This window comes from Mobula birostris, chromosome 27, assembly GCF_030028105.1.
Source record: "Mobula birostris isolate sMobBir1 chromosome 27, sMobBir1.hap1, whole genome shotgun sequence".
Taxonomy (NCBI): domain Eukaryota; kingdom Metazoa; phylum Chordata; class Chondrichthyes; order Myliobatiformes; family Myliobatidae; genus Mobula; species Mobula birostris.
The window spans coordinates 9,812,680-9,840,276 of NC_092396.1; the positions used below are offsets into that span (position 1 = coordinate 9,812,680).

The 27,597-nt window shown below is 46.8% G+C and overlaps 1 protein-coding gene across 3 annotated transcripts in view; it reads right to left on the bottom strand.

The window, feature by feature from the left end:
* Positions 1–27,597, bottom strand: part of casz1 (castor zinc finger 1) — a 497,282-nt gene that overhangs the window by 119,865 nt on the left and 349,820 nt on the right. For all 3 annotated transcript variants that reach the window (XM_072244987.1, XM_072244989.1, XM_072244986.1), the window contains exons 6-7: positions 15,589–16,140; positions 5,905–6,691 (exon numbers count right to left, since the gene is read on the bottom strand). In XM_072244987.1, the coding sequence (XP_072101088.1) occupies positions 5,905–6,691; positions 15,589–16,093 (1,292 nt within the window). In that variant the 5' untranslated portion in view covers positions 16,094–16,140. The remainder of the gene's footprint in view (positions 1–5,904; positions 6,692–15,588; positions 16,141–27,597) is intronic.

Genomic DNA, 27,597 nt, shown 5'->3' on the forward strand with positions numbered 1-27,597 from the left:
CAGAGGTCAAAGCCTCAGAACAGAAGAACATTCTTTTAGAACAGAGATGAGGAGGGTGGTAAATTTGTGGAATTCATTGCCACAGACGGCTGTGGAGGCCAATTCTCATGGTATATTTAAAGTGGAGGTTGATAGGTTCTTGGTTAGTCAGGATGTCAAAGGTTACAGGGAGAAGGCAGGAGAATGGGGTTGAGAGGGATAATAATTAGCCATGATGGAATGGTGGAGCAGACTCAGTGGTCTAATTCTGCTCCTGTGTCTTATGGTCTTATAGTCTAACATTACACTATAGTACAGGCCCTTCAGCCCACACGGTTGTGCCAAATGTTTAATTTACCCTAAAATCAATCTAACCCTTCTTACATAACCCTTCATTTTTCTGTCATCCATGTCCTAATCTAATAGTTCCTTAGATGCCATTAATATATCTGCTTCTTCCCAGCAGGGCGTTCCACGCACCCACCACTCTCTGTGTAAAAATAACTTATTTTTAAACAAATCTGCACGACAGAATCCAATAATCTGATCATCACTGTTTGTGGGATGTTTATTGATTTATTGGGATACAGCATGGAACAGGCCCTTCGGGGCCTTTCGGCCGCGCCTCTCAGCAGTCCCCGGATTTAATCCTGGCCTAATCACAGGACTATTTACAATGACCAATTGACCTACCAACCACTAGGTCTTTTGGACGGTGGGAGGAAACCAGAGCACCCGCAGGAAACCCACGTGGTCACGGGAGGAACGTACAAACGCCTTGCAGGCGACGGCGGGAATTGAACCCAGGTCGCCAGCACTCCACAGCGTTGTGCCCCCCCACTCCCAACCCCACCTGCATCATTTGCTCTACAGCTTCTGGCTGCTCACCACAATGGCAAGTGCACTTCAGGAATGGATGAACGTAGAACATTACAGCACAGGAACAGGCCATTCGGCCCACATTGTTGTGCTGAACCTCAAAGTCAACATCCAAAGTTTCAAGGTACATTTATTATCAAAGTACGTATAAATTATACAGCCTCGACAGCCGTCTATTAAATTAGTAATCAAGTGGACAACTAATCTCTTCTGCCTACACAACGTCATTCCATTTTCCTCACATTTGTGTGCCTATCCAACTGTCCCTCAAATGTTCCACATGTAAATGTCTCTACCACCACCGCAGGAAGCACATTCCAGGGACCCATCACTCTCTGTGTTAAAAAAACTTGCCCCTCACGCCTCCTTTGAACTTACCCCCTCAGGAAAAGCATGCTGGGGGGGGGGGGGGGGTGTGAGGACAGAGTGGCCAGAGATCTTGGGAACATCCCTCAGTTCCAGGCCCTTCAGCCTATTTATTTCCTCTGCCGGCATTAATGGAATAATCAGAGAAAACTGCAGAAATGCAGCTGGCAGAGCTGCACCTGAGCAAATGGAGAGTGCGGCGGGATCAACCTGACTCTCTGCGCCTGTGTGGAAAGGTTAAGATCATTATTAATGTAATCAGAGCGCAGCCTGAAATAAAATGGACTCTGTGCTCGGTGATGAAAACCAATTTCCAACATAATAGGCTCATTCATTTTGAATACAATATGATTGAAATTATTTTGCACAGTGACGCAGACACACACTGATGTTCTACAAATTATTAGCCCACACCTTTGTTTACTGTCCTTGCTGGTGATTGTACCGATTTCTTCCAATCTGTTGTAGAATGTCACATTCGGATTCCCTGGCTCCAGGTGAGCAGAACCCAGATATCATTGTTAGTTTGCCCTCTTATGGTATCTTCTTCAATTGTTATTTCAATGCTGCTTTTAAGACCATAAGACATAGGAGAAGAATTGGGCTATTCAGCCCATCCAGTCTGCTCCACCATTCCATCATGGCTGATTTATTATCGCCCTCAACCCCATTCTATCCCGTAACCTTTGACACCTTTACTAATCAAGAGCCTATCAACCTTCGCTTTAAGTGCTCCCAATGACCTGGCCTCCACAGGAGTCTGTGGCGACGAATTCCATAGATTCATCACCCTCTGGAGAAAGAAATTCCTCCTCATCTCCGTTCCCAAGGGGTGTCCTTGTATTCTAAGGCTGTGCTCTTGATCCTAGACTCAACTCCTTTTAAGTTTGATCGCCCCCAAAATAAAGATGCCGCCTGATACACCTTGATTATCACAACCTCAGAAGGTCACCTTTCAGTTTAAATATCAACCATCGTTAGTCTTTGGAATTCCAAGGATGTCCAACATTAAAGGCATGGAGTAACACAGCACGGAAACAGGCCCTTCGGTTCAAATCGCCCACGCCAATCAAAACTAGTCCCATTTGCCTGTATTTGGTCCATATCCCTCTAGACCAGAGTTCCCAGCCCTTTTTATGTCATGGACCTCTACAATTAACCGAGGGGTCCAAGAACACCAGGTTGGAAACCCCTGCTCTAAATGTTTCCTGACCAAATGTCTTTTTAATGTTGTTATTGTACCTGCCTCAACCCCCTTCTCTGTTCCATATACCCACTATCCAGTGTGTGGAGTAGTTACACCTCAGGCCCTTGTTAAATCTTCCCCTTCTCATCTAAACATATGCCCCTTGGGCTTTGATTCCTGGATACTGGGAAAAAGACAATGTGAATTCACCTTATCAACCTTACACACCTCGGTAAGGACACGCCCCAGTCCCCTGCATCATCATCATTGTGTGCCATGTCGTATGACATCATCATGACGTGCCATGTTGTAGGATGTAGGTGATCATGGTTCTTGACCATGATTGTTTTTGGCAAATATTTTTATAGAAGTGGTTTGCCAGGTGACCTGAGCCACGATCAATACTCTTCACAGATTACAGTTGTAATGGTGCTTAACGGTTCTGGGCCTCTATTCGCTGGAATTTATATGAATGGGTGGAGGGAGAATCTCATTGCAGCCCACTAAATACTGTAAGACCTAGATAAAGTGGACATGGAGAAGTCGTTTCCAATGGTGGGACAGTGTAGGACCAGAGGGCACAGCCTCAGAATAAAAGGACGTCCTTTTAGAACAGAGATGAGGAGGATTTTCTTTCACCAGAGAATGGTGAATCTGTGGAATTCGTTGCCACAGGCGGTTATGGAGGCTAGGTCATTTGGTGTATTTAAGACAGAGGTTGATAGATTCTTGGATCAGCCAGGGCAGGAAGGGATACGGGAGAAGGCAGGAGATTGGGGCTGAGTGGGAACATGGATCAGCCATGATGAAATGGCAGAGCAGACTTGATGGGCCAAATGGCCTAATTCTGCTCCTAGATCCTATGGTCTTGTGGTCTTAACTGGTGTCTGAGAACTCGCACTATTTCCTCAATCACACTTTATTTACCACTGCACAAGGTGAGCAGCCTGGCCCCTTTATTTTACTCACAGAAAAGGTCCTTCTGGTCCAGTGAGCCACACGGCCCAGCAACCTGCCTATTTAACCCAAGCCTAATCACAGGACAATTTACCCACGATCCAGTACGTTTTTGGACTGTGGGAGGAAACTGGAGGCCCAAAGAGGAAATCCGCGCATTCACGGGGAGGAACGTACAAACTCCTTACGGACGATGTTGGAATTGAACTCCGAATTCCCACGTCCTGAACTGTAATAGTGTCACGTTAGCCGCTACACTACCATGGCGCCTGTTCTGAGGGTTGAGCAGAGAAATGCTATTTTTATACAGAATTGATTAGCAGTTACGGACATTGATCGTCTTCTAAACTATGTTCAAATTCCTTCTTTGCACGATCAATCACCATTCACAATACCGGTGTTAAAATAGAAACTACAAGCTAACAACTGATCATACTATGAAGTTAATAAAGTCACGGGGGGTGGGTGTGGGGGGGCGGGGTCGATGCTTTTGCTGCATCTTCTTCGGGGCTTCGATATTTCTATCATTCATCTGATGGAGTTTCTTGTTTTGCGGACGCCTGTGAAGAGCACAAATGTCAGGTTGTATATGGTACACGTCAGTGGATGCCGTCCCGAATCCGGAGTTGGGGGTTACGCACTTCCATCTTCTTCGATCTTGCGACAGCATCGAGTACAGCCTCTCCTCCAGTTTGTTCTCACTGGCCGCCTTGGCACCGCCCGCCACCGCCCCCGCCGTACTCGAGCCCGAGGCCGTGTTGGCCTCCAGCTGCGGCCACTTCTTCGAGCTCGGCCCTTCCTTAGGCCTTGGGCAGGTCCAGGCACACGGTGCAGCGCCCAAGTTCATCGTGTCTCTTCTAACTGGGTGCATAGCATACGATTCGTAGATACGTGGTGAGGCTTTAATCTCTTCCAGGGAAGATGGCCGTTGGCTCACAAGGAGCTCATCTGCCCTTTGTCAGGTCTTGTTTTTTTTTAGTCCTGCTGGGTGTCCTCACACCCTCCTCACCAGACTAAGTCCGGTGGGGAAGCCAGCCCAAGTCTGTACACATACTTTGATATTAAAATGGACTCTGAATTGTCCCCTAGATGTTGCGTGCCTTGCTTTACATATATCTTTGTCATGTCTCCATACGCCAAATGGCTCCGGTTCCCTGCTGAGCAAAGGGAAGCTATACTCCTCAAAGGCCTTTCTTCAAAGGCCCGTCTTGCCTGGGTTGACTGCACACTATCCTTACCTGGACGTGGCCTTAACTAGAGGCTCCCAGCCTGGGCTCCAAGGATCCCTTGTTGAAAGGTATTGGTACGTGGCATAAAAAGCTTTCCACACTACCTCTCAGTCAAGGTCATCGAAACAGTCTGGTCTCTAACACACTGCTGTGTGTGGAAATCCATTGGTGTATCCTCCCCATTAAACAGTGACCTCACGTCATGGATTGCTAAGGGATTTAGAACATCCTCAGGATGTGAAAGTCACTACATGAGTGTAGTTATTTCTTTCTCCTCACCCTAGTTCCTGTTAAAAGTGGTGGAGTCACATCGGCCTTTTGGCCCAACTGGTTCATGTCATCCATCATTCCCATCCAAGCTAGTCCTACTATGAGCCCATAACCATCTAAATCCTTCCTATCCTGTCCACGTACACGTTGGCAATGTAATTGTCTCAATCACTTCTGCTGGCAGCTCGTTCCATTTACTGACCATTCTCTGGGTGAAAATGTCGCACCACGGGTTTCTATTAAATCTCCCCTCTCACCTCAAACCTATGCCCTCTGGCGTTTGATTTGCCAGGACTGTACGTATTAACCCTATCTCTGCCCCACACGATTTTATACCCCTCCATAAAATCACCTCTCGCTCTCGTACGCTCCGGCGGAAGAAGTCCCAGTTGCTCAGACTCTCTCCACAACTCAGTCCCTCGAGCCCCGGCAACATCCCGGTAAATCGCAACAGTTCAGTGGCTCCATTTGATATTGAATGTACACAATACACAACCTGAAATTCTTCGTTTCACAGACACCCACAAAAACAGAGGAGTACCCCAAGGAATGAATGAGTAAAAGCATTGGAACTCCAAAGATCCCCTTCCCCACTCCCACACACAAGCATCAACCCTTCCCCTCCCCCACTTACTTCAGCAAAAAGCATCACCTCCCCCACCCCCCCCACCAAGCAAGCAATAGCAAAGCCCCCTAGGGAGACCATGATCTGCAGTACACAGAAAAACGAATTGTTCACCCGACCAATTTGACCTGCCACAGGCTCTTTCTCTCCCTAATAAAGGGGTACACTTCTACCTTCTTTATCCTTATGAACTTCAGCTTTCCTCTTTATCATCCCACGATAACTGTTCTGCTCACCCACGTGCCTGGGACAGCCGTCCCTACTCAGTAACCAAGGCGGCTTGAATTATTTAGATTTAAGAGGAAAGGGTGACCCTGAACTCCGATGTGCAGCAAAGCCCGGAAAACATCTCCTTTGTGCAAACCCCAGAACCAGGGCAACGGACGGGGAGACGGAGGAGATGGCTTCCTTACCTGACAGTGGAGACGGTTCCAGTTGTGATGGAGTCGGTCCTGGAGAAGCTCGACTTCAGGAGGTCGGGGCCCCCGAAGCCGACCGCAGCGGCCGAATCGGAGCCGGTCCCCGGAGCGCAGGAGGTGCCGGAGAGCGGTGCGGCCGCCATGTTTGGCGCAGCCTTGGCCATGGCCAGCTTCTGTATGTTCTTGACGTCGTACTTGGAGGGGCGCCCCACTTTCCCGGTCTTGAAGGCGATGGCGCCGCCCATGTCGGGGTCCCCCTCACCGGGGCTGAAGAGGTGCAGGTACTTGACGTTCTCCAGGTCGTACTTGGACGGCCTCTTGTAGGTGTTCCCATTCTGGGGCCGGAGGCTCTCGCCCGTCTTCAGCTTCTGGATGAAGTAGTCATACTTGGAACCCCGAGGGGCGGGCGGGGCGGGAGCAGGCGTTGGTTTGGCGTCACGACGGACAGAGGCCTCTTGGGTGCTTGGTGGCGGGGTGTCCTTTGCCTGTGGGGGCCTGGGGCCTGTCTCCTCAACTTTAGAGGAGGGAAGCGGCCGTGGCAGCTGCTCCCCTGCCTTGAGTTTCCGAATGCACTCCTCGTACTTGGAGTTGCGGACCCTCCTCGCCAGCGCGTCCTCGCCCAGAGAGGCCCCGGGGTAGGTCTCTGAGGTAGTGGCGTTCAGCTTGTCGAAGCTGATCTTCTTCGTCAGCTCGTCCCTGACATTCTGGTCGTCGTAGCCGAACATCCCCAGGAACTCGTTCATGGTCGACGCTGCGTAGTCGTGGAGAGTTGATGCTTCCCCTGGTGACGGCAGGAGGGAAAGTGAGGGACACCGAAGAGTTAAACATTTCAGGAACATTCTGCACAGCTCTTAAGTTTTACGACTGCTAAATTAATTTGTAAAAAGTAATTAATATAGGGGCAAAATAAAGGGAGTTAATCAATGTCAGGAAAATCAATTTCACTAAATGTTCTAGTCAATGGCTTCTCAGTACATTAAACAAAGTTTTCATAAAGGTATTTGACTCACAGCTCCACTTAATATGTACAAAGTCATCTCCTCTGTTTGGTGTCTAGTCTTTATTGACTAACTTGTTTTACAAGAGCACTTTCTGAGGGGTGATGGCCAGCGGAGGGGTTTTCCATCCTCGATTTTACTAATAACTCCTCCTCTGACTCATAATGTGATGGAATTATTCAGTTTCCAGTTTTGTTTTGTGAGTGCATAAAGTTACTTGGGTTTTTTTTTTTCGGGAAGGTGCCTTTTGGTTTCCCTCAAGCTGGCCATCCCGGTGAGAAACACAGCAATGGTCCTGTATTTATTCCTGGTGGGCCGGGATCCGAGGGCACCCTCATCAATAGCGCCCCACACTGCTGCAAGGCCAGAAGCGCCTAAAGCCGCTCCTCGAGGGCAGCTCTGAATGCTTTGCCATTCTGATATAAAAAAAATCATTGCCTTGGAGGTGAGAGGCCATTTTAGGAGACCAGAATCAGGCTTATTCTTTTTCTCTTTGGACTTACAGCACGGTAACAGGCCCAATGGCCCAACAGGCCCAAAAGCCCAATGGCACCCATGTGACCAATTAACCTACTAACCTGTGGAATTAGGAAGTTGGAATGTGGGAGAACACTGGAGCACCGGGAGGAAAAGTGCACGGTGACAGGGAGAACACACAAACTCCTTCCAGACAGCGGTGGGAATTGAACATGAGAAAGCCTGCGGATGCTGGAAATCCAAAGCAACACACACAAAACTCTTCAGGTCAGACGGCATCTACAGAAATTAACAGACAGTCGACGTTTTGGGCCAAGACCCTTCTTCAGGACCAAGAAGGAAGGGGGAAGACGCCAGAATAAAAAGGTGGGTGGGGGAAGGGAAATAGGATAGCTGGAAGGTAATAGGCAAACCACAGTGGGTGGGAAAGATAAAGGGCTGGAGAGGAAGGAATCTGATAGGCGAGGAGAGTGGACCATAGGAGAAAGCATAGGGGGAGCTAATAGGCAGGTGTTACAAACATAAATAAATTGTGCAAAAGATGAGGAACGAGGCAGCAGTTTATTCCTTTCCATAGATGCTGCCTGACCCAATGAGTTCCTCCACCATTTTGTGTGTGTGTTGCTCTGCATTTCCAGCATCGGCAGAACCTTTTGCGTTTATAAGTTAGTGTTCATTTTGTTCTCATTTGGGCGACTGGGAGACCTCTTCGCCGAGCACCTATGCTCTGTCCGCCAGAAAAAGCGGAATCTCCCGGAAGCCACCCATTTTCAATTCTACTTCCCATTCCCATTCTGACATGTCAGTCCATGGCCTCCTCCTCTACCGCCACGATGTGGCCACACTCAGGTTGGAGGAGCAACACCTTATATTCCATCTCAACAGCCTCCAACCTGATGGCATATCATCGATCTCTTGAACTTCTGGTAATTGCCACCCCGCTTCACTTTTCCCCATTTCTATTTCCCTCTCTCACCTTATCTCCTTACCCGTCCATTACCTCCCTCTGGTGTTCCTCCCACTTCCCTTTCTTCCAAGGCCTTCTGTCCTTCTCCAGCCCTGTATCTCTTTTACCAATCAATTTCCTGGGTCTTTATTTCACTCATCCCCCTCTCCCAGTTTCACCTATCACCTACCACCTTGTACTTCTTCCTCTCCTCCCTCCTTCTTACTCTGACTCCTCATCTTTTTTCCCAGATCTGATGAAGGGTCTTGGCCCAAAACGTCGACTATTTACTCTTTTCCATAGATGCTGCCTGTGCCACTGAGTTGCTCCAGCATTTTGTGTGTGTTGCTTGGATTTCCAGCATCTGCAGATTCTCTTGTGTTTGTTATTTTGCACAGTCCCATCGACCTTCACCTGGACCCATAGTCCTCAGCACCTCTCCTGTCCATGTATTTATCCAAACTTCTCTTAAATGTTGCAATCAAACTTGCACCTCCCACTTCCACAAGCAGTTAGTTGCCACACTCAGACCAATCTCTGCGAAGAAGTTCCCCTTTAATATTTAACCTTTCACCTTTAACCTATGACTGCCAGTTCTACTCTCACCCAACCTCAGTGGAAAAAGCCTGTTTGCATTTACCCTATCCATATCACTCATAACTCTGCATACCTCTATCAAACCTCCCCTCATTATCCTGCACTCCAGCAAAGAAAGTCCTAACCTATTCAACCTTGCCCTATAACTCAGATCCTCAAGTCTGGTCAACGTTCTTATAAATGACCTCTGTACTGTTTCAATCTTATTGTTACCTTTCCTGTAGGTAGGTAACCAGAACTGCATTCAATGCTCTCAAATTAGGCCTCACCAGGGTCTTATACAACTTCAACATAACGCCTCAACTCTTGTACTCAATATCTTAAAGGCCAATGTGCCAAAAGCTCTCTTTATGACCATGTCTACCTGTGACACCACTTTCAAGGAATTATGGATCTGTAGTCCCTGATCCTTCTGTTCTCCTCCCACCATTTCCAACATTTTTATGTTCCATAGAACAAGCATTCAGCAAAATTGGACAATCCCGTGGCCACGAACACAGCGGGGCTTTGTAAGTAGATCTAAGACTTCACTCATTGATGAGGGACTACAATGTTATTGCACAGAATGAAGAACATCTCTCCCCATTTAATTCAGTGCACGAGATGTCACACTATTTTTTTGCACCGAAATCAAAGCTGGCCCCTGAGACAGGAGAACCTCAGTTTGGGTCCCTTTTGGGCAGAACCAAGGGAGTGCAGGGCTGCCTACAGTGGAGAGCCGATGGGAGGCTCTACCAACTCCTGCACCTGGACCCCGTGGCTTTGGAGCGGAACAGCAGAGTGTTTTTTAGAGATATAACAGGGGTGATTGATAAGTTCGTGGCCTACAGTAGAAGGAGTCAATTTTAGAAAACCTAGCACATTTATTTTTCAACATAGTCCCCTCCTACATTTACACACTTAGTCCAGCGGTCGTGGAGCATACGGATCCCTTCTTTGTAGAAGTCGGCGTCTTGGACCTTCAGAAAGTGGTCCACAGCAGGGGTGATTGAGAAGTTTGTGGCCTAAGGTCGTAGGAGGTGAGTTATACAGCTCTTGTTACATGTACGTGCAGTTTAACTCTTTGACTGATTATGCAGAAAGTTTGAAGTTAATAACTCATCTCCTTCTACCTTAGGCCACGAATGTAACAATCACCCCTGCTGTGGACCACTTTCTGAAGGTCCAAGACACTGACTTCTACGAAGAAGGGATCCATATGCTCCACGACCGCTGGACTAAGTGTGTAAACGTAGGAGGGGACTATGTTGAAAATTAAATGTGCTAGGTTTTCTAAAATTGACTCCTTCTACCTTAGGCCACGAACGTATCAATCACCCATCATAGCATGGTGACAAACCCTTCCGGTCCAATGGGCTCATACTGGTCAATTACTCCCACATGACCAATTAGAGTACTAACCCGTATACCTTTGGAATGTGGGAGGACAGCAGGGCACGGGGAGGAAACCCATGTGGTCATGGGGAGAACGCACAAACCCCTTACAAAGAGTAGCGGAACCGAACCTGGGTGTTTTATGTATCTTATTGATTGATCTATCTATCGATTTATTGAGATACAGAATGGAATAGGCCCTTCTGGCCCTTCAAGCCACGTCACCCAGCAATCTCTGGATTCAATCCTAGCCCCGGAGATCCAAGGACCCCTTGCTTAATGGTATTGGCCCATGGCAGAAAAAAAAGGGTGGGAACCCCTGTCCTAGCCTAATCACAGGACAATTTAAAATGACCAATTAACCTACCAACCGATTCATCTTTGGACTGTGGGAGGAAACTGGAACACCCGGATAATCCATTAGTTACGGGGAGAACGGACAGGTTCCTTACAGGCAGTGGTGGGAATTGAACCCAGGTCACTGGTAACATAAAGCGCTGTGCTACAACATAACATTGTTGGCCAGCAGACCCGTTCCTGTGCTGGACTGTTCTAAATTTTTTGTTGACTGCCTTGGCCTGCCCAGCCCTAGGTACTGGCTGGGATATAGGTGAAATTATTCCAGAAGATGCAAGCATGTTATTTTTTGAGCAGGAATCTCAAGCTCTAGCTCACTGGCTTATAAGGAGCAACTGGGAGGAAGGGGGAGAGAGACTGATTGAGTTTGACAGCTGTCACAGTCCATCACTGCATTTTGCAGCAACTCAGGATACAAAGAATAATGAACAAATTGGTGAAGCTTGCCAGGAGCGTGAGGCTTTTATGCCACCAGAGTCAGGAATGTTGAACGGGTCTTGGGAAACCTTCACAGACAGGAGGGAGAAGTGGAAACCACAGTCTCTTCCATCCTAAAGCTGGTTGAGGATGGGAACCCACTGAAAACATCAAATCAGTTTTCTCATCCCATGGACTTTAAACGGGTCTCGAGTAACAGTTAGCGCGATGCCTTGACAGCTTGGGGCATCGGAGCTCGGAGTTCAAATCCGTAAGGAGATCGTACGTCCTCCCTGTAACCGCGTGCGTCTCGTCTGGCTGCCCGTTTCCTCCCACATTCGAAAGACCTCCTGGTAAACTGGTCATGGTGAACTGTCCTGTGATTAGGCGAGGGTTAAATAGGTGGGTTCCTGGGCAGTGCGGCTCGTTGCACCAGAAGGGCCTGTTCTGCGCTGTACGTCTACATAAAATAAATTGCTCAAATTATTAAAGCAGTTGAAATCAAATTCCAGCTACTGGCATGGCAATTGGCACCGTTTCAAACTGTTCAATCACATCGAGGTCCCCTTGAATTAAGATGTTCGACTGACAAAGGACAAAGTTACCCTATTGTCAGTGGGCACAGGTGGAAAAGCTCCATAAATCTCTTAAACATCGCCAGCTGCACAAAAGAGTCACAAAGTCCAAATGATGACAGCCATTCCCCTTCTCTCTAACTTTCAGCTGTGGTTCAGTGGGTCATGCACTTGGCTCGGAGTCAGGATGCTCAGGGCTGACATTCCAATGCGGTACTGGGGTGGGGGGGGGGGAACTGAATTCTTAAAGCTGCAGTTTCTCTGTTGAGATGTCAGCCCCTCTCACAGAGGGTTTAGTGGCAAGAATTTAATGAAAAGGTGATTTATTTCCCCAGTGACCTGCCTTTTAAATGAACAGATTATCTGGTCGGGACTTCATAGTTCTTGTGGGAGCTTGCCGAGCAAGGATTGGCCTACAAGCTTCAGTAGAACTGAGTTCATAACAAAAGGCCTGTTTGGTGGTTTACTGAGGGCATTATCCAGCTCAGCCCCTTCAGTGGGAAGCCAGTCGCACCCACCAAACATGGCCGGTGGAAATCCTCACACACTTGCTCCCCCTGTCCACTGAAAGGCTATGTGCAGCCCATCCTGGGTTACAGAGGGTAACTGCTGGCAAGTTAACAGGACAGGACAATGTGGCATCCAGCAGCTAGCAACTAGTGGAAAGATTTACAGTGCCAGCGAACCAAGTTCAGTTCCCGCCACTGTCTGTAAGAAGTTTGTATGTTCTCCCTATGACCCTGCAGGCTTCCTCCAAGATCTTCCCAAATTCCAAAGACGTATGGGTTAGGGTTAGTAAGCTGTGGGCCTACTATGTTGGCACTGGAAGCACGGCGACACTTGCAGGCTGCCCCCGGCACATCCTCAGACTGTGTTGATTGCTGTCACAAATGGTGCAACTCACTTGTATGCTTTGATGTTTCAATATACACGTGACAAGTGAATCTAATCTGATTTTTCCAAGCTGTCATCATTCCACCACGAGCCTCTGGAAGATGCTCTGTCTTCTCTGGCCAAGGAAGATCTCCAACTACACCCTACTCCTTCAATGTAATCAAGAGGACGTGGCCACAATCATCACAAGGAAACGTTGGAGTTGGCTTGGGCACATGGTGAGAAGAGAGGCCGAATCCATCATCACTTCACTGGACCCCTGAAGGGCGGAGGAAACATGGGAGACCAAAGACAACTTGGTGCCCTACTGTAGAGGCAGAAATGAGGACCCTGAACCACACCTAGGGCCCAATAGAGGAGATGGCCAATGACAGACAGAGATGGGCGACTTTCATTGTGACTCTAAATTCCAGAGGCGCAGCAGGGAGTAAGTAATCTTTATTTTTAAGGACCCTCAACACCCAGGACATGCCTCCTCCTCATCACTACCATAAGGGAAGAGGTACAAGAGCCCGAAGACCCACACCTCTATGTTATAGGAACAGTTTCTTTCCCTCTGCCATCAGATTTCTGAATGCTCCACGAACACTACCTCACTACTCCTCTTTTACTCTATTTTTTAAAGTTACAACTTACAGTCATATTTTATGTCTTGCACTGCACTGCTGCCACAAAACAACGAATTTCACAGCATTTGTCAGAGATAATAAACCTGATTCTGATGTGAGAAGTCAGCAGAACACTTGGCGTCTTTTGAAAAGATGTTCGGAGCCGGTAACGGGAGGGAGGGGTTTTAAGGCGGGAGGCTGAATGAACGGGATTGGTGCAGGGAGAGCAGATTTACGGAGCACAACGCACAATAACAGCGTGTATATCTCCGGGCACGGCAAGGCCAGCATAGAAACACGGTGTCACAGGAAGTCTGCCCCATGCACTCTGCTGGATGTGTTGAGTGACTATCTTCTCAAAATAACCAAGGATCTGCTCGGAAAACACTGGGCCTGAAATGCGCAGGCCGAACCATGGCCTCTTAAGGCTTGAATTCAGCAAGAATAATTTGTTCTGACAGAGTGTCAGATAATCTTACTTTAAAAATAGTGTAAAAATGTTTTGACCTTATCATATTTCTTCCTGATGATGTCATCCCTTGGCTTTAGATAATTCCAGATTTCGATATCAGAAGCCAGTTCAGTAGATAGTGTCAATGAAGCATTAAATAAAGTACCCTAATCTTTGCACTTAAAGTCTGCAAATTCCTTCATGAAGGACAGGCCAGTCTCCATCTATATTTGAAGCCATTAAATGCCCGTTTTTCTCCAACTGATAACAAATGACACTTCATATCTCCACACTTCTGTATTCCAGAATGTCACCGACAGGACCTCGGGGGTCAGCGCGCTACGACCTCTGCCCCTTGCCACCACCGCGAGAGCTGATTACTCGCCCCTTCCACCCCCAGCCCCTGCACAACTTGCGCATTTTTGTTTTTGCTTGACACCGTGCTTCAGTACTTGAGAGATCCGGCAGAGGTGAGCTTGTTTTTTGTTCATGGTTCCGACAGAGATCGGGAGGACAGAAATGTGATTGCGTCACCATCTGATATGGGGTGGGGGGGGGGCGGGTGTGGAAAGGCTACTGCACAGTAAGCTGCAGAGAGCTGTAAATTCAGTCATCATGGGCACTAGCCTCCGGACTGTCGAGGACATCCTCAAGGAGCGATGCCTCAAAAAGGTGGCGTCCATCATTAAGGACCCCCATCACCCAGGTCATGCCTTGTTCTCATTGCTACCATCAGGAAGGAGATACAGGAGCCTGAAGGCACACATTCAGCGATTCAGGAACAGCTTCTTCCCCTCTACCATCTGATTTCTGAATGGACATTGAACCCATGAACACTACCTCACTACTTGTCTATTTCTATTTTTTGCACTAATTATTTTATTTAACTATTTGGAATATATATTCTGGATACATACACTGGTTTTTTTTCTATATTATCATACATTGCATTGTATTACTGCCAGTGATATTAAAACTAATTCTGATTCTGCAATTCTTGTTTAGATTGGCAGACTAAACGAGATTTCATTTCTCACGTAGCATTTATCACAATAATGGGAAAAAATGCACTAATTATGGGGTACTTTTTGCTGTGAATTTGGGATTTTTCTTACTTTTTCTCTCAATTGACGAGCTAGGCTAAATTCCCCCCTCATAGTAAAGTCTCGGCAAAACATTCATCATATGAATCCACACAGGAGCCAGAGGAGAGCACAGAACTGAACCCTGCAGTAACACATTATGCACCAATGAAACTCAGTGCGTCCGGCAGCATCTATGGAGAGAAATGGATAGCTGACATCTTTTGTTGAGACCCCTCACCTGGACTGGTGAAATGAAGGGTCGAGTCCAAATGAGGGGTCTCAACTTGAAACTTCGACTGTTCATTCCCCTCCATAGATGCTGCCTGTGACCAGCTGAGATTCTCCAGCAAATCATAAGCCACAAGAGATTCGGCAGATGACGGAAAATATTCCGGAACACACATAAAATGCTGGAGGAACTCAGCAAATCAGGCAGCACCTATAGAGGGAAACGGATAATCGACATTTTGAGGCGCTTCATCTGAACCGAGGGTTCATTGGCTGTTCATTTCACTCCTTAGATGCTGCCTGATCTGCTGAGTTTCTCCAGAAAATCATAAACACAAGAGGTTCTACAGATGTCGGAAAATATTGAGCAATGCACATAAAATGCTGGAGGAACTCAGCAAGTCAGGCAGCACCTATAGAGGGAAATGGACAATTAATATTTTGAGGTGCTTCATCTGAACCGAGGGTTCATTTCACTCCTTAGATGTTGCCTGATCTGCTGAGTTTCTCCAGAAAATCATAAACACAAGAGATTCTACAGATGTCGGAAAATTTTATAAAATGCTGGAGGAACTCAGCAAGCCAGGCAGCATCTATGGACAGTCGATGCCTTTCAGCGGTTTGTATGTTGTTCCATGATTTTACAGTGTTCTTCAGCCAGTATTACTCACCTGAAGAGGCAACGCTGTGCTGCCTTATGCTGGCCTCACTGGAAGAATTGTAGCCTTCCTCTTTCGGCCCCACGTCCTCCGAATCCCGATCGTCCATGTAGCTACCGTCGAGAGATTCCTGAGCCCCGTCAATATCCTCCTCTTCACTGCAACCTTTGGGCTGAAGCATGTACACCCCTTCCGAGGGCAGGAAGTCGCCATCCCCTGCCTTGACGAGCCGCTCCTCACCGCGGTCCCCGTGCTCGTCCATGTACTCCCCGTTCACCCACTTCTCGATCGCCTCCCGCCTCTTCTTGTCCTCCTCCAGCTTCTGGATGTGCTGCAGCCCTTCGGGAACCTTGGCCTCCACCTCCTGGTCGCCGTGCTGCAGGCCGTCGGTCGGGTAGGCCTCCGGAAGTTTCTGGTCAGGTTCGGCCTGCTCCGCCGCACACTCGTAGACAACCTGCCGGCTTAGCTTGGCGCAGATGGCATTTAGTTTCAGGCCGCCCTTCCGCTTGGCAGCCATCTTGAATTTTCCTGAGATGCTCTCAACACATGAAATTCATTCCACTTCTGAGAGGTGGTCAGCGGGAAAAGGGTGGAAACAGAAGAGAAAAAGAACATTATAAATATAATAGTGCAATTTTCATCGAGTCAAGCCCTCCCCACCACTGAGCACATCTGCATGAAACACTGTCACAGGAAAGCAGCATCCATCATCAGGGACCCCCACCACCCAGGACATGCTCTCTTCTCACTGCTGCCATCAGGTAGAAGGTACAGGAGCCTCAGGACTCACACCACCAGGTTCAGGAACAGTTACTACCCCTCAACCATCAGGCTCTTGAACCAAAGGGGATGACTTCACTCACCCCATCATTGAAACATTTCTACAACCTATGAGCTCACTTTCAAGGACTCTTCATCTCATGTTCTCAATACTTATTGCTTATTTACTTATTATTATTGTTTCTTCTTTTTGCATTTGCAGAGTTTGTTGTCTTCTGCACTCTGGTTGAATGGCGCTTCATTGATTCTGGTATAGTTATTAATCTATAGATTTGCTGAGTATGCCCACAAGAAAATGAATCTCAGGGTTGTATATGGTGACATATATATAATTTGATAATAAAATTTACTTTGTACTTTGAACAAATAACTGTATTTGTCTCTATGAAAGTAAATATACAGAGATGCTATTCCCATTAGCAAACAGTTCAAGGACCAAGGCACCTGGGTATAAAGAGATGGGAAAAGATACCACAGACCACATGAGCATTACCATCTGTTGTAGCAGGGTGCTTATAATCCTAAAGTTACTGTAGATAAAGGCTGTGGCAACAAGGCAATGAGGACTTTCGAAAGGAAATCAGGTAGGGGGCCACAGGGAAAGAGTAGAGGTATGGGGTCACTCTGGAGAGAGCCAGGAATGGGCTTGACGGGCTGACTGGCCTCCTTTTGTATGAACAGATGGAAAATGTGAAACGGCACATTTAATCCGCACAACAATGGTGTAGTTTTAATAATAAAATAAATCAAAACTAATAATGGAAACTGAAATGTCGAGATAGAATGGATGTGGAGAAGGTATTTTCTATAGTGGGGGAGTCTAGGACGAGAGGGCACAGCCTCAGAATACAACAACGTTGCTTTAAAATAGAGATGAGGAGGAGTTTCTTCAGCCAGAGGGTGAATCCGTGGAATTCATTGCCACAGGCGGCTTTGGACACCAAGTCATTGGGCATATTCAACGTGGAGGTTGATAGGTTCCCGATTAATAAGGAGAAGACAAGAGAATGGGGTTGAGAGGGATAATAAGTCAGCCATGATGGAATGGCGGAGCAAACACAAATGAGTTGAAAGGCCTGATTCTGCTCCTGTGCCTACTGGGCTTATGACTGTTCTTGAGAGAAAGCCAGCATGGACTGACTGGGCCGAACAATCTCCTGTATTTAAACAGAGTGTTTGTAAACACAGGCAGTACTTATTCTGCTGAGTTTGTCCTCATCCTATTAGCTCGTTGAAATCAGAGCTTAATGGCCCAATCCTGCTCTATATATTGATACAGAAAACCACAATTAGGACTGAATTCTGCCTTAATATCTTTCTGTCAATAACCCAGCATCAAATTTTATTGAGGTTTTACTGGTAGCAGGAGCCCACTCTGAATGCTCTCAATACCTAGGATGTACAGGGGTCAGTTCGCATTCTTCAATCCATCGCCCTGCAGCTCTTACATTTTGCTCCTGCCCCTCAATGTGAGTAGACGAAAATAAACTGAAACTGATAACCTTTTTCGCAAAAATAATCCGGCTATAATTAACAACCGTGAACCTTGAGCAACACAACGTGCACAGGCTCCCACTTATACAGAGAGAAACTCATAAGCAGCTAGCCAAGCATTTGAAACATCTCGGGGATGTTAGTTAATAGGCAGATATAGTACTTTTTAAAAAAATTATAAACTGAAATACAAGCAGCTGTTGGGAAATACAATTCCATGGTAATAAACTATTAACCAGTTATAATCCAGCAAAAAGAGAAACAGTGGCCACTTTATTAGATGCTTCCTGTACCTAAAAAAATGGCCACTGAGTGTATGTTTGTGGTCTTCTGCTGCTGTAGCCCATCTACTTTGAAGTGTGGTGCATTCAGAGATGCTCTTCTGCACACCACTGTTGTAACGTGTGGTTATTTGAGTTACTGTCACCTTCCTCTCAGCTTGAACCAGTCTGGCCATTCTCCTCTGACCTCTCTCATTGACAAGGTGTTTTTGCCCACAGAATTGCCTCTCACTGGATTTTTTTTGTTTCTTGCACCACTCTCTGTAAACTCTAGAGATTGTTGTGCATGAAAATCCCTGGAGATCAACAGTTTCTAAAAGTACTCAAACCACCCCATCTGGCACCAACAACCATTCCACAATCAAAATCTCTTGGATCACATTTCTTTCCCATTCTGATGTTTGGTCTGACCAAACAACTGAACCTCTTGACCATGTATGCATGCTTTAATACATTGAGTTGTTGCCACATGATTCTTTGATTAGATATTTGCATTAATGAGCAGATGTACAGGTGGATCTACTAAAGTAGCCATTGAGGGTATGAAGACCATAGGAATATGCAAGGAGTTGTCATTGTCTTAAACAGAAAGGAACCAAAGGTGTGGCGGGGTGAACATGATGGAGCCTGAGCTGTTCTGTGGTTACTGCTCTTCCTGGGCCAGCTCTGGAAGTGAGTAAGCCACTTGGCCAATTTGCTATTTTGCACGAGGGTACGTGACTTCAGTTAAGATCAATGGATGGCTGAAGGTGAGGCTTCACAGCCCTACCAACATTAACAATCAACGCAACGGGTTGCACCGCAGCCTGGTATGGAAACGCCAATGCCCACCAAGGCTACAAAAAGTAGTGGACACAGCCCAGTCCATCACAGACAAAGCCCTCTGCACCACTGAGCACATTTACATGGAACTCCACCTCAAGGAGTCAGCATCCGTCATCAAGGACCCCTGCCATCCAGGCTATTCTCCCTTATCGTTACCACCGTCGGGCAGGAAGTACAGGAGACTTGGGTCCCACACCACCAGGTTCAGGAACAGTTATTCTCCTTCAGGTATCAGGCTCCTGAACCAACTTCACTCACCTCAACACTGAAAGCATTCCACAACCTACGGACTCACTTTCAAAGACTCTACATCTGATGTTCTCAATATTGCTTTTGCTGTTCCTTCCTTTTCGCACCTAATGACACATCGGACGGCATTTCTTTTTTTTTTGGCGTGCGCCTGCATGTGTGCATGTGCATCTGCGTGTCCGTGACAATGTCTTTTTCATGGCTTTTTACAAGGCGCGGAGCGAAAGAGAGACATTGTGTGGTGTGCCACTCCTCACACAGACATTTTCGCAGTATTTTCCCTTTATTTTACGATGTCGAGTTGCGATCTCAACACTCAACCCGGCACGGCTGGAAAGTGCACTCGGGAGCGGATGCGGCTGGCTTCGAACCCAGGAACCTCCGGTCCCGTGTCTGGCGCCAATGTCATTGCGCCACCAGCCGGCCCATCGGGCAGCATTTCTGCCGTTTCCATAGCACTTGACGTCTTTACGAGGCCAAGTTGCTAACTCAATGCTCAACCCAGCGGGTATGGTAAGTGGGTATGGAGCCGGCCAGATACAAACTCAGGACCACGCACCTTGAGGTGTGGTGCTGATGTGACTACACCACCGGCCAACGAATTCTCAATATCATTGATTAATATTTACTTTACCTTGTATTTGCAGTTTGCCTTCTTTTGCACATTAGTTGTTAGTCTTTGTGTGTCGTTTTTCACTGATTCTACTGTAAGTGTCCACAAGAAAATGAATTTCAGGATAGCATACAGTGGGAGATACGGACTTTGACAATAAATTTATTTTGAATTTACTTTATTTGGAATAGGTTGACAGTTCATTGACATTAGAGATCGTAATGGAAATTAGCCCCGACTTGTTTTATAAAGAGATCACTGCAAGAATATATCCAGCAGAGGTTAAGGGTCTTCCGGGGAGGGGGTTCCTTTATATTTCTATTTTATCTTGAAATATTCCTGACTTTGTTTCCAAATCAGGGACTATTGTATAAACAACTGATTCGACAAAGTTGAATTAAGTTTCAGAAGGTCAGTGGCGAGAGGACAGTCATTTGGAAAAACCATCTGAGGGGGAAAAAAATCTATGAGGAACTGGAAGTCATAAATTTTAAAGTATTTTCACAGAAGCCTTAGAAGGAAAATTGAGGTCATTTGGGGTGTAACAGCAAAGGTCAGTTCTGCTTACAGTGCACAGTATTTTAACATCTAACTAGCGATTTCCTTTGTAGGGAAATAGCTTCAATAAGCCTTTCTTTTCATTGCAGTCTGGTTCCTGACCATTTATATACATTCATAAACAGTCACTTAATAGATATTCGGCAGGAAATTGGAAATCAGAGTATATTTAGTGGATAAAGCTTGGTTGCTAAGGTAATGCAACTTTTATTTCAGGAGGCTGGATGGCCATTTATCAAGGCCTTTCCTCACAGTAAACTGGCAGCCCTTCCGCAGACCACGTCCACTCTTGCCAACTTCATCGATGCACCTATCTGGATGTGTCACAGCTTGGCATGGCGACTGCTCTGCACAAGATTGCACGAGTTGCAAACGCAGCTCGGCGTGTTCATGGAGACCAGCCTCCCCTCCACGGGCTCAGTCTGCACTTCTCGCTGCCTCAGTAAAGCAGCCAGCATAATCAAAGACCCCACCCACCCTGGACACTCTCTCTCCTTTCCCTCCCCATCAGGCAGAAGATACAAAAGCCTGAAAGCACCTACTGCCAGATCCAAGGACAGCTTCTAACCCTCTGTTACCAGACTATTAAATGGTTCCCTAGTATGATAAGTTGAACTCTTGACCTCACAATCTACCTCATTATGATCTTGCACCTTATTGCTTCCTTGTACTGCACCTTCTCTGTAGCTGTGACACTTTACTCTGCATTCTGTTATTGTTTTACCTTGTTCTACCTCAATGCTCTGTGTAGTGGCTTGATTCGTTTAACCAGTCTCAAGGTCAGCTTGTTACTAGATCTTGGTCTGGATCTGGATTGGTTGTCTGGCGTACTGGACGATGAGAGTTAGGTTTCTACGGTGCTGTTGTGTGCTCGCAGGTGGCTGTTGAGTCCAAGTTGTGAGCGACGTAGACGTCCACAATAAGGACATGAAAACTGTGCTGGATCTGGGCGTGGAGCTGCTGCTACTGCTCTCCTTCTTCATCGGGCAGCGATTAGTACTGCTTGGCGTCCCTCCTCCAGCCCTTGGAGCCCTGACTAATCAAGAACCTATCAACCTCCGCTTTAAATACACCCAATGACTTGGCCTCCATAGCTGTCTGTGGCAATGAATTCCACATCTGGCTAAAGAAATTCCTTGTCATCTCTGTTCTAAAGGGAAATCCTCGTACTTTGAGGTTGCGTTCTCTGGCCCTTGACTCCCCCACTGCAGGAAATTCCTCTCCACATCCACTTTTATCCAGACCTTTCAATATACGATAGATTTCAATGAGATTGCCCCTCATTCTTCTAAACTTCGACGAGTATAGGCCCAGAGCCATGATATGCTCCTCATGCGTTAAACCTGGAAGTGTGACATGTTCAGCAAGGTATGACCCCCCCCCCCCCCCTTATTCATGATGTTCAGGTACAAATGTGCTCCTCAGGATTGCTCAAGGCTACAGTAGTGAAGGTGGTTCGCTGTGGTTAAGAGGAACAGTGCAAGTGGGGTATTTGGAGCTTCAAAGTAAGACACACACAAAATGCTGGAGGAACTTCAGCTGGCCAGGCAGCATTTATGGAGAGGAATAAACAGTCGACATTTTGGACTGAGACTCTTCATTGCGATCCAAGCAATATTTAGATTCTCAGAAAGCTTTTGATAAGGTCCACCACAGGAGGTTGACCGACAAGATTAAAGCACATAACATTTAGGGTAATATATAGCACCAGGTGGATTGTGAATTGGTTGTCACAGAGAAAAGAAAAACTTGAATTAAGTGTCAGGTTGACAGGGTGTGACGCGAGGTCTACAGGTCAAGGGCCACAAGGGAATACTGCAGCTCCACAAAACCCTGGTCAGACCACACTTGGAGTATTGTGTTCAGTTCTGGTCGCCTCATTATAGAAGGATGTGGAAGCTTTAGAGAGGGTGCAGAGGAGATTTACCAGGGTTCTGCCTGGATTGGACAGCATATCTTATGATGACAGGTTGAGTGAGCTTTGGAGTGAAGGAGGATGAGAGGTGACTTGATAGAGATGAACAAGATGATGAGAGGCATAATTAGAGTGCACAGCCAGAGACTTTTTTCCCAGGGTGGAAATGGCTAATATGAAGGGCATAATTTCGAGGTGACTGGAGGGAAGTATAGGGGGAACGTCAGAGGTAGGCTTCTTACACACAGAGTGGTGGGTACATGGAATGTGCTGCCAAGGGTGGAGACAGAGGTATCTACATTAATGACATTTAAGAGACTCTTAGAGAGCCTCATGGATGAGAGGAAAAAGTATGGCTGTGTGGGAGGGAAGAGTTGGACTGATCTTGGAGTGGGTTAAAGGGTTGGCATAACATAGTGGGCTGAAAGGCTTCTACAGTGCTGGACTGTTCTAGAGTCTGTTACAGGGTGTAAAATGGTGTTTCAGGGAGTTTTAACAAGTAGTTGAGCAAGAATAGGGCAGAGGAAACCTTAGTGTGGAAAAGTGTGAGGTAAACATTGGTGCACAATGCAGAAAAGCACGAGAATCTTTTTAAATGGGGAGAGACTGGGAAAACCTGGGCCGGTTTCCTTGCTGTATGACTCTATCAGTAACAGGCAGGAGAGGGGAATGAACTGGAATACGTCTGAAGGAGCTAGCATAGTTCAATGGGCAGAAGTGCCACCTCATGTGTTTTTTTTTATTCGGTCACAGGATGTGACAAGGCCAGGCACTTATTGTCCATCCCTAACTGCCCCCAAAGCGTTAACTGTGGTTAGTGCAACGTTAATACAGCGCTGGCGACCCGGGTTCAATTCCCACCACTGTGATTAAGGAGCTTGTGTGTTCTCCCTGTGACAGCGTGGGCTTCAGCTGGGTGCTCTGGTTTCCAAAGCTGTACGGGTTAGTAGGTTACTTGGTCGTTGACACAAAATTATGTATTTTACTACATGTTTCAATGTGCATGTGACAAATAAAACTAATTTATTAAAACTAATTAATCTTGCCTGAAACGTCGACTGCTTATTCTGACCTGCTGAGTTCCTCCAGCATTGCTTTGGAAATCCAGCATCTGCAGAATCTCTTGCGTTTAAAATAAAACTAATCTTTTCTGTTTTATTCCCCAAAGGCACCACAATCGGGCAGGAGGCTGAAACTTACTGGATACTGAAAGGTCTGTATAGGTGAGAGAGGATGTTTCCATTAGGGGAAAGAGTCCAAGATCCAAGGGCACAGCCTCAGAACAGAGGGGAATCCTTTTAGAACTGAGACGCGGAGGAATTCCTGCGGCCAGAGATTGCTGAATCTGTGGAATTTGTTGCCACAGAGGGCTGTGGAAGACAAGCCACTAGGTGTATTTAAGGCAGAGACTGTTAGGTTCTCGATTGTTGAGGGGGCAAATGGGAGATAGCTGGAGAATGGGGCTGGAAAGAAAAATCAGCCATGATTGAATAGTAGAACGGTTTTGATAGGCCAAATAGCCCAATCCTGCTCCTATATCTTATGGAAATACTGCCTTATTGATATTCTTTAACATGGAACTCATCTAAGTACAGCCACAGAAGCCTGATTAAAAATTGTCACTAACTACAGTTTAATAAGCAGAAGAGCTCACAAAAAACAATGATGAATCGCTTTTATGTGTGAGGGCAGAGAGAGGGGTGGATGTGTTTTATCATTAGATTAAATGCAGTTTTAATTACTCTTACTCAGCAGCCTTTGACCTTGAGAGCACTAGCAGACCTTTGGAGGGCTGAGGTGGAGGTGGAGATGGCAGAGAGCGAGACGAGGGATATTTTGGAAGCCATAGGAGAGAGTCTGCATGCAATCTCAGCTCTAAACTCCATGAAAGAAATTCCTTCATGGGATGGAGATTCCTTCAGTACCAGAACTGTCAAGTGGAGCTGTTAACTCTTTACACACCAGGCTTTTCTCCAGAGGTGAAAGACATCCTGCTTTGTCCTCATATTGAGGGCATATCAATCGATGACAGAAGGGGGTGCTGGAAGCTATCTGGTGCACCGTCTGGGTTGCATCAGTGCCTGGTACAGAGGAACCAATGCACAAAGCCAGAAAAGTCTTCCAAGGGTTGTAAACTCAGCCAGCTCCATCACGAGAACAACCCTCCCCACTATCAAGGAAACCTTTGAAGGGCAGTGCCTCAAGAAGGCTTTCGTTCATTATGTGTCATGTGACATGGGCGATCATGGTCTTCCCATGACCATGAATGTTCATGGCAAATTTTCCTACAGAAGCAGTTTGCCATTGCCTCCTTCTGGGCAGTGTCTTTACAGGACGGGTGACCCTAGCCATTATCAATACTCTTCAGAGATTGTCTGCCTGGTGTCAGTGGTCACATAACCAGGACTTGTGATAGGCACCGGCTGGTCATGTGACCATCCACCACCTGCTCCCATGGCTTCACGTGACCCTGATCTGGGGGCTCAATAGGTGCTACATCTTGCCCAAGGGTTAGCTGCAGGCTAGCGGAGGGAAGGAATGCGTTACACCTCCGCTGGTTGACGTACTGTATCTCCACCCCACCACCCGTTATTAAGGACCCGCATCATCCACGACATGCCCTCTCTCATTATTACCAAATGGGAAGGAAACATATGAGCCTGAAGATGCACACTCAATGTTTTAGGTACAGCTTTTCCTCCCCCGCCGTCAGATTTCGAAATGGTCCACAAACACATGAATTCCCCTTTTGCACTACTTATTAATTTTTACTGCAACTCATAATAAATTTGGCGAGGTAGTTTACAGTACAGTACAATGCATGACAGTACAGGCGACCCGGGTTCAATTCCCGCCGCTGCCTGTTGGAAGTTTGTACGTTCTCCGCGTGACGGTGTGCGTTTCCTCCGGGTGCTCCGGTTTCCTCCCATAGTCCAAAGACGGTCGGTAGGTTAAATTGTCCTGTGATTAGACGGGGGTTAAATCGAGGGTTTGCTGGGCAGTGCAGCTCGAAGGGCTGGCGGGGCCTATTCTGCGCTGTTGTCTCAACAAATAAATAAAGAAATAATTCTATCTTGCACTGTACTTCTGCGAGAAAACAACAATGCTCATGACTTACTGTATGTCAGTGATAATAAACCTTATTCTGATTCAGATCCTGCACCGTGCTGGCTACAGCGCTGGCTACACATGCTGATAGATTGCAACCTTGTTTGCTTGAGGTTCTTGTTAAGTATGAAAATGTCCTTCAGAGGTTAAACACAGCAGGGAAATAGCATGCACTTATTGCATTCGTATCACAGGATGACCCACAGTGTACGGCCTTGCACTACTAATAAAATGCCTACCTCTCTGCTACTTTATTTATAGTCCTGACCCTGATTCAATCCTAATCAAGATCTTTTGTCCTCCTTCCCCAAGAACTAAGCTGCTCCTTCCCTCCAGCACCGACATGCTGCTGTACGTTCAGTACTGTGCACGAGTCTTGGGCACCCCAGATTTTTTATCTAGTTTCAGGTGGTACGGCCTCCACAGAGCACTGATCTCAACATCATCGAGGTTGTCTGGGACTCCCTGGAGAGACAGAAGCAAACGAGACAGCCAAAGTCTGCAGGAGAACGGTGGCAAGTTCTCCAAGATGCTTGGAACAACCGACCAGCTGATTTTCTTATAAAACTGCACATCACTTAAGAGAATTGATGCAGTTTTAAAGGCAAAGGCCGGTCACACCAAATATTGATTTGATTTAGTTTTTTTACTGTTTACAATAAATTCTTACAGTAAATTTTATACTATAAAATATTTAGCTTTTTCATATTAAGAAACTTTTAATTTAGCATCTTTGCTTCACCTAATTATCTTGCATGCGCCGAGGACTCTAGCACGGTACTGTATCTGACGTGCAGCAGGGCAGAAGTGACTAGACCCACGCTGGGGACTGAGGCTCCCACGAAAGGTTTGGGCTCACTCACCCCTCCTCACCATGAGCCGCTCCACCTAGTGGGTCAACAGAAGAGTGCAAGAAGGTGAGAATGGCTTTCAGTGTTTAACCGGTGCTTCTTGGGCAAGTCTCTCCCTCACGTGTCCCTGCCTGAACCTTCGTGGACCTAAAACTCTGCCCTGCCGCTTCCAGGCCCTGTGGAAGATAACTCGATAACACCGGCTGTTTCCCCCAAAACACCGGCGATCCACAGCAGGTTGGGCTTGCTTCCACCACTTCATACTTCCTGACCCCTAAACAGCGACTCACACCGATCGGACACAGTCCAGGTTCCTTTCACCACTTTGCTCGCTCTGGCTGTCCGTTCAGACTCCGGGTTCATTACGGCTTGCTACTGCAACTGCTCCGTGATGTGCTGAGCTGTGTCACGGAAACCAGCCTCCCCTCCACGGACTCTGTCCACAGTTATTAGTGCCTCAGAAAACAGTCAGTATAATCAAAGACTCCCCCACCCACCCGACACTCTCTCTTCCCCCCTCTCCCAACGGGCAGAAGTTACAAAACCCTGAAAGTTCGAAGCTCAAAACCAGCTGCAGCCTCGCTGGAATCAGACTGTTAAATGGTTCCCTAGTATGATAATGAGTGGAGGTATGTCTCTACCAAAGGAGGTGTAAGGCACCCCTTCTCTCTGCCAGCCTGCAGGTCACCCTTGGGCAAGGTGGAGCACCTGCTTAGCCCCTCGATTAGGGTCACGCGAAGCCATGGAAGCAGGTGGTGGATGGCCGTATGAGCAGCTGGTGCATATCATAAGTCCTGTTTACACGACCACTGACGCCAGGCAGATAGTCCCTCAAGAGTGTTGATAATGGCTGGGGTCACTCGTCTTGTAAAGACACTGCCCAGAAGAAGGCAATGGCAAATCACTTCTGTAGAAACATTTGCCTAGAACAATCATGGTCATAGACCATGATTGCCCATGTCATACAGTACAGCACATAATGATGACATCATACATTGCACATAATGATGACATCACACAATATGGCACATAATGATGATGACAATGAGTATGATAAGGTGGATTCGACCTCACAATCTCCCTCTTGTTTACTTGCACTGCACCTTCTCTGTAGCTGTTACACTTTATTCTGCATTTGGTTATGGTTTGTTCTACCTCAATGCACAGTGTAATGATCTGATCCGAATGAACAGCATGCAAGACAAGCTTTTCACTGGATCTCAGTACACGTGACAATAATAAACCAATACCACTACCAATTAAAATATCTCCTCTCTACTGGCTCAAAGTTCAGGCACACCATCACATCCAGACTCACAAGGAAAATTTCCCGAACAGAGGCGAACG